Genomic DNA, 8,018 nt, shown 5'->3' with positions numbered 1-8,018 from the left:
CCCCAGATGGGCAGCTTCAGGATGGCCCCTGGAAGGACGTGGGCAAGGAAGGGGCTGTGATGCCGTGAGGGATGCTGGTTGGATGTGGATGGTCCAGCCAACGGGGTAAACACAGCCCTGGCATGGTGCTCAGTGCCATCCCCCCCCCCCCGGATGCATCCAGCCATGGGTAGGAGCACATGGACACCTCCATTTCAGCCACAACTTTCCCCTCTCCATGTTCCCCTCTGGCTTACCTACAATGGCCCCCCCAGCAAACGCCATCAGCAGAGACACCACAATGCCAGCTGCCTGGAACCCTCCTTGGACACTGGGTGTCCGCGACTGGTATGCGCCCGTGAAGTCAAATGCCTTGATGAACCTGCCAAGGGCAGAAATTGAAAGGACTGCGCCTGACACGAGATATTCCCCAGCTCTGGAGGAGCTTTGTTGCCCTGCTCCCTCAGAAACTTCTCCCCAGCCCCATCCCTCTTCTGCAAGGGTCCAGGAAAGTGTTGCAATGACCAAAACACCACTCACTTCCTTCTCCTCCAGCCCCTGGCAAAGCTTTACCTAGGAGGAGCCCAAAAATATAAACACTTCTTTGATATTTCAGACGTTCAGCCTTACCCACCCCTCAAAACAATGCGGGGAGTAGGGAGAAGCACTTCCCTACTCATGGTGGCCCAGAATAATGCCAAACAGGACTATGGCTCACTTTTTGAGGCCACCAGAACTCAGCCACAAGAGATGAGTCTTTTACTCTTCAGTAAGCCCAACACAGTCAGTGCATCCCATTTTTTTTAGGGGCAAGTCTAGGCAGCTCTGAACAATTAATAAAGGCTGTTAATTGCTTCTTGTTATCAGCCCACAGAGCATCAGGTAAAATCTATTCTCAGAGAAGATTTTCAAGCCATCTTACCCTTCCTTTCCATATACATCCTCCGTGGCTGCAGCTGCTGTGATGGCCCCCACAATGCCCCCAATAAGGCCTGGCATGGCATGGAGGTTGTGGATGCCACATGTGTCTTGAATGTGCAACCTAGACTCCAAAAAAGGCTGACGAGAAGGGAAATAGAGAGAGATCAGGGAGATAGTCATGGCCCTGGAAAGGATTAGTTCCTTCTATGGAGGACAGGTATAAGTGGAGAAGGAAGAGTGGTATTGTGTCCCATTAAAGAGCTAAGGGCTTGTAGGCAAAGATGTGAGCCAAGATAAAATAACAACATATCCTCCAAACACATATCCAAAATGCTTCCTGAGCATTTTGCAGCAGTAAGTGGAATCAGAAGTGCATCTTATAAGGGATTCTGGGAAGCAGGAACCCTCAAAGAGAAGTTAATCCATTTCTGGTCTCCTTAGCAAGACCAGGGCTGCAGACCCCTCGGGCAGCACTCACCGTGAAGTAGACATACCCCACTGTGGACACGATGCCAGAGATGAACCCAACAATGAGAGAACCGTATGGAGTCAGCATCATCTCCGCACTGGTGCCCACGGCCACGCCGCCTGCCAGAGTGGCATTCTGGATGTGGACCTGTGGAAGTAACAGCCCTGTTTTGGCATCCTGGGGAGATTGTAATTGTTCGGGAATGGTGCATATGTCAAAGCAGGATAATCAGCTCTGAAAATGTTCCCAGAAGAAATATCAGGGCCCAGTTTTTCTGCTTGGTGGTGAAAAACAAGAGAAGAACAGGCAGCTTCTGTCTGTAGCACAGGCGCACAGAGACTCCCACTCCCTGTACCACACACGTTCTTTGCATCCACAGATCTGGGTGGGGAGTTGTGATGAGATGGAAATTGTCTCACCCGTGTGTCATGCAAGCTCTGCTGTCACAGAGACGTGTCACCCACACAGCTAACACGAACAAGTCATCCCCCCGATTGCTCATGAGCTGCTGCTCAGACCCTGCTTGACTTGCTGGAGAGCACTGCCAAACACAGCTCTGCAACATGGCCATCAGTAGTGCTCTGGGCAGGGCAAGTCCAGTCCCTGCTGGGACTTGAGTCCACCACATACAGGACATCACCCTGCATCTCAAGCACTGTGGGACTCATTTCCCACCTTCTTATTCAGTATAGCCTTGGGGTTTCTGCTTGGCTGGTGGTTTCACCGTCACACCCTGACACCTGTATCTGTTCAGCAAAGGACGGATGCCAGTCATTTCCTGGACCCTTCAGCCCCATTATACTGCTCCTGGGCAGTGCAGAGCTCTCTGCCCCCAGCTTACCATGTCAAGCTTGCCCTTCTTCTGCAGCATGCTGGAGAAGGCCATGGTGCTGAGGACACAAGCCGCCAGTGAGCAGTAGGTGTTGATGGCAGAACGGTGCTGGGCATCCCCATGATCAGAGATGGCTGAGTTGAAACTGGGCCAGTACATCCATAGATACAGGGTACCTGGTGGGATGGGGAAGATGGGATAGAAAGAAAAAGGGACAGGAGAGAAGACAGAGATTGAAAAAAAACCTCTAAAGGAGATCTTTCTGCACAGGCAGAAGTTAAATCCCATAATCCTGTTGCCCAAGAGCTGCACCTCACATGATGAATCCAGTAGCAGGAAGGGCTGGCAGAGAAAGGGAACCAAAATGCATCCTTGTCTTCCCAGGCACCATCTCAGCCCAGCCACTGATGAAGGAAGCTGAGTTGCTCTGAGAGGTGAAAGACCTCTGGGATACAGAGCTTTTCAGCTCCATGTCTTGGTTTCAGTTTGGCTTTCCCAGAGACACAAGAGGAATCAGCCAAGTGGTCCACATGTACCAGCACCCCTGAGACGAGGGCTGACTCACCAATCATCGCGAAGATGTCCGAGTGGTACACAGAGCCCTGCTTGTCCTTACTCTGCTCCAGGTTGGGCCTGTACAGGATACGCGTCACTGTAAGGCCAAAGTAGGCTCCAAAGGTGTGAATGGTCATGGAGCCGCCTGCGTCTTTTACCTGCAGCCACGGGAAAACAGAGATTTGCTCCTGCAATCTCCACTCATTCTGGAGCTGAGATCTGATTTGCATCATGCCCAGCTTGTGTGCCCACTCAACCTTCCAGCCTGCACTGCATGCCGGGAGGTGGACCAAACTGCTCTGGTCCTGCTCTCTATCCTGCTTGCTTGGTCATGTGCACAGCCATGGCATTTCTCTTAGCTTTTGCTTGGCAGGCATCAAGGCACAGTGGAGTTTCTGACCTATCCCTACGGCAAGCACTTTGCAACAAGTTGGTTCCCAAGTGCACTCAGGTCTTGCGGGAGCTTCTTTGCTTCCAACCCTCCAAGCCCTCTCTCAGAGGGCAGGATCACTGCCTCTGTCAGTTTTGCCCTGTTTGTCCCTTGATTTCCATCTACAACACCCATATTCCAGCAGGGAAAACAGACGAGGGAAAGCTCAAGCACAGAGAGAGTGACTGGCCATTTGTGCTAAGACTCTCCATTTGTCCTGGGAAATGTGGCAGGGGGACCCAGTGCTCCTGAATGCCAGGCTTGTGTGTAAAACCCCAGACCTCCTTTTTCAGGGACATACCACCAGCTGACCCTCTCCTTCATAATCTGTTTACTTTTTCTGCTTGAATTCTTGTATTTCAAATGCCTATGAAGGCAGTGGCTTGGTAGAGCCATAGCAAAGGGAGACAGTTTGGAGAGACCCAGAGAGGAAGTAGCAGAACCAAGAAGGTACTACCTAAAGCCTTACATGAAGCAGGTTGAGGAGGATGTATTCATTCACTGAAAAGAGTGTGACTTGAAACAAAGTCATGACGAGGAGCTGTATGGGGCTGGTTTTGCCCAGGATGGCCCCAAAGGCAATGCACACAGAGCCCACGCAGAAATCAGCATTGATCAGGCTGGAAAAGGGGAAGGGATATTGTGGTTTAATAAGGAAATACTCCTCTGTAGCTCATCCTCACCCACTCCCAGCTCTAGAGATCCCACCTAAAGACAAATAGGTGATTAGGTGACATGCCTGGATTTCCCACTGACTTTCCTCCCATCCTGACATATTGGCCAGTAAAGGTGCTTTCCCTCACATTATTTAAATGATGTGGATGATATGTGATCTCAGCACTGGCATCTGTGGTGCTTAGCTTGGGACTAAGGGCTGACACTTGTCTCACATTTCCCTTTGAGCAGCACCACCACAATGGCATGTACCTTTGGGCTAAGAGCTGGAAAGCAAGTGGAGGTACACAGAGAGGATACAACAGTTTAGAGACTGATCTGCACATAACTGAGGGACAGGTGCTACCAGCTGCTTGGCTCCCATTCCAGCTCTTCCACTGGCCAGTCACGAGTTGGCATCCCAGAGCCCATCTCCTCCTTACTTCTCCACTCCAATGAGGATCTTCCCATTCTTGAAAGAGTGGAACCAGCCTTGCATCAGGATTGCCCACTGGATCCCAAAGGCAGCAAGGAGGAAATTGAAACCCACAGCTCCGAATCCATAACGCTTGAGGAATGTCATAAGGAAGCCAAAGCCCACAAAGATCATCACATGGACGTCCTGGAAAGCTGTGCAGAGGGAAGGGACTGTCAGCTCTGAGGCGACAGCAGGGCTGTGAGTGCCATTTGCATTTGGTGGTGAAAAGAAACTAACCACATCAGTGGCAGTAGGGGGGAAATTCAAGAGAAAATGTGTGTTTGTTCCATGTCCTCACGTTTCAGAGTCTGAAAATGGCTCCGCTTTTGGAAAGTGGCTTTTGGTTAAAAGGCTCAGTCTTGAAAGTAAATGTTTATTAAAAGCTGTGTGCAAGAGAAGACTGGAAACTAATGGAGTGTACAGAGGAAAACATTTTTCTCTTCAGATTGTTTTTTCCCCTTTTGTAAAAGACTCAGAAAATGCAATGTAAAATGAAGAGTGAAGTTCTGTTAAAAACATATGAATGGTCATTTGGGTTAGGTCCATCTAATGCAGGGTCCTGGTGATGGCTCAGAGCAAGAGGAGTACCATAACAAGGAAAGTTTACAAATACATTTCGAAATGCTGATGAAATCAGTGGCAAAATACCCTTGAGACTAGAAACCCACCTTGTGAGATTGTTAGTGCTTAAACCAGAGGGACCCAGTTCTTCCCATGAATGCTCAGACCTGTTCATTCAAGCCCCTCAGATGCCCTTCCCCGGGGGAAACCAGACTTGTGAGAGCCTCTTGAAAGACCTTCTTGGTGCAGTAAACCTGCTGTACTTTTTCATGCTGCATGTTTCTACCAGATAAGCATCGCTTTGCCATTAACTGAGCTGAAACGGTGCATACCTACAAATTGAACCATGCAAACCCTCACATGGGCCACTGTGCCTATAAAAAGAGCAGGAGACCCAAGGCTGGGATGCTCTACTGGGAGACTCCCTCCAGCAAACCTGCTCTGTAGAACAGGTAAACACAGCAACTTCTTGCAACTTCTTTTAAGGACAAGTATTTGGACAGTCTTCAGCAATGTAGTGCCATGTTAATCTGCTTGTTTTTAACAAAGCCCCCCATGCCTGTGAAATCACTAGTAAAAAGCAAAGGAGACAAGACCTGCAGCTGGCACTGTTCAGCAGAGGTCACTTCTAATGCACTTCTCTGCATGTCCTAAGAACCAATCTTATAACTCTGGTTGTGCCATACAATCCCACAGACTTTCCCTCTGTAGCTGCCTTTATTCTCCCTGTCTCTCTTCTCTGTTCTAAGCAGTACAATACACAGCTAGAATTATCTGCTGCCATTTGCATTATATATTCACACTTTCATCCTAAAAGCAGTGACACACAGGTCAGAGTTAAAGCTGCAGACTGTGTGCCCTCCAAAAACAGAGGATCCCACTGTGTGTTAGACCCTGAACAGACCCAGGAGGAAGAGCAGGTCTTTCTTCAAACCGCACCCAGTCTAAAACATTTTTCTAACCTTTGCCTTTGTTTTTCTTTCAGAAGAATAACATCGGCATCACTCAGAAGCAGCCCAGGCACTGCCATGCCCTAAAGGTTTTGTGAACCTGCTTTTGTGGGAGGACAATTGCCATAACTATCAAGAGGAAGTGTTTGGGCTTTTGGAATGCTGCTGGTGACAAAGAATCTCATTTCTCTTTGCCTAGAGAGCAGATGAGACACCCATTATGGAATACATGTGTGATTCAAAATGAGAAGGAATTTTCTCACTGACTGGACCTGGCAATGGATACCTCTGACACAGCTGTGCATAGACTTCCTGAAACCAATAAAACTTCCCTGTGCCTGCCTTCCCAATCATCTCTGGCTTGGAGGACCTGTCAGTTTGTCACTCCTATCCCTCTGCCATTTTGGACAGGTCCTATGGACAGCAGTGGTCACAGACATGATACAAATGGTCATTGTGTGTTCAATCACTACACTTCTGAGCAGCACTGGATGGACACAGGGATCAAAATGCCAGGGCTTGTCTGCCTTGTTGTGTTTGTCCATCTTCACAGAGAGAGAATCTTTCTGATTAGATAAGGGAGAAAAAACAGCTGTGCTTTTAGTCACGAGAATCCTTCTGCGGGTCTGAAACAGAAATGCAGTTCAAAGCTAAACTGAGAAGTTGCCCTTAGATTGATTTGGTTGTGTGAATCCATGCAGCCATTTGAGGGGGAATATTTGGCACTGCAGAGCGCGAGTGGGATATGAGGACAGAAGAGATGTCCTTAGCTCCTCCAAGCTCTTTCTTGGACTCCTGATGTCCTCCCAGCACACCAGTGACAAGAGCATCCCTCAGGCATTGCTGCTGCCAAACCATGTGGGGCTAGTCCTAAGGGCAGATCTCGAGGGAGGGAGAGCCCAGGGCAGTCCTGGCCATACATCAACCCAGAGGCTGGCTGAGCAGCAGGTTTCTGTAAGCAAATCCTTTTCTGAACTAGCTAATCCTCAGCAGCCACAGGTTGCTATAGCTCCTTTGATTTAGCAGGTGTTTTTAATGGAAATGTTCTAAATAGATGCATGACTCAGGCCTGTTGCTTCCTTGGAAACATTTGCCTACAGAAGCAGTCTGTTCTGAAAGGCTCACAAAGATGACCAGCCCTGGAGATCAAAGACACCCAGAGGCACTGCCTGGCCAGAAGAGCTTTAACCACCCAAATAATCCCTGTGGCACTATGATGCAGCGACCCAGGAGCCCTGGGAACCTGGCAGCTTAGAAGGACTCTGGCATTGAAATGCCAGTAGCTAAAGGGTAATTCACTAGTGAGGGGGAGGACGTAGGAAGGGGAGGAAGATGTCACAGGATCTCGACAGCCGTTCCTCTGTGTGCACAGAAAAGCCTGCTCTGATCCAGAGCTGAGGGAGGGGGCAGCAAGCCGAAACTTGCAGGGTGCTGGGAACACGTCAGCCCTATTCCTGGAAAAAAGACGTCATGGTACCCTGCTGACAGAGCCTCAGGAGCACTGGAGGGCCATAAGACTTTTCTCTTGCCAAAACAGCCTCAAGGCAAGAGAATGACTTTCTAGCAATGGATGGGGACATCACCTCTGACAGGCTCTGCCATGGGACAGGAAAGGATAGGTGGGATGCATGGGATGGGATGGATGGGATGGTCCAGCACCAGGACTAGGCTTCCAGAATACTCACACGGGTATCGGAAGTAGAAATCATTCTCTATGTCACTGGTCATATTCATCTCTTGCTTTTCTTCCTCCCAGTGTGCATCAGCTTCGGGGCCGAAGCGCACGAAGACGCCGAAGAGGACGATCATGGCCACCTCCCAGAGGAGGCAAACAAGTGGGAGCCGCCAGCGCATGTACGTGTTCTTCGCCATCCCCTGGTGCCTCGGCCTCTCCATGCACAGGGATCCCTGGGGGCCTGGCAGTCCGTGTGAGCCCACGTCCCCCGCGCACGGACACGGCCGGTGACATATATATGTCGGAGAGGGCGAGGTGGGGCCCAGGGAGGTGCCTGTGACAGGATCACGTTTCAGAGCACTGGAGCTTCAGCAGGCTTGTTCCTCTAACCCACCTTCCTCCCTGGGAGGAGAGACAGGCAGAGGCACCTTTCCTCAGAGCTGCTCCGAGCACCTCTGAGCCCTGCCTCCACAGGGACAAGTAGATGTGGAGGCCAGTGTGAGTGGGGAGTGGA

General features: G+C 50.0%; 1 protein-coding gene across 1 annotated transcript; it reads right to left on the bottom strand.

Moving 5' to 3' along the window:
• Positions 1-5: 5 nt before the first annotated feature.
• Positions 6-7,759, bottom strand: RHCG (Rh family, C glycoprotein; the record flags this gene model as incomplete). The annotated part of the gene is made up of 9 exons (XM_009077052.1): positions 7,515-7,759; positions 4,284-4,470; positions 3,656-3,806; positions 2,767-2,914; positions 2,211-2,377; positions 1,379-1,516; positions 902-1,038; positions 237-361; positions 6-28 (listed from the first exon to the last, which is right to left on the bottom strand). Coding segments are annotated over exons 1-9 (1,287 nt in total), but the record flags the coding sequence as incomplete, so codon positions are not given.
• Between the last annotated feature and the right edge of the window lie 259 nt (positions 7,760-8,018).

The sequence above is a fragment of the Acanthisitta chloris genome, unplaced genomic scaffold (assembly GCF_000695815.1).
Source record: "Acanthisitta chloris isolate BGI_N310 unplaced genomic scaffold, ASM69581v1 scaffold13686, whole genome shotgun sequence".
Lineage (NCBI taxonomy): Eukaryota > Metazoa > Chordata > Aves > Passeriformes > Acanthisittidae > Acanthisitta > Acanthisitta chloris.
Note: the sequence above shows the minus strand (reverse complement) of the source record. Positions and strands in the feature narration are given on the sequence as shown.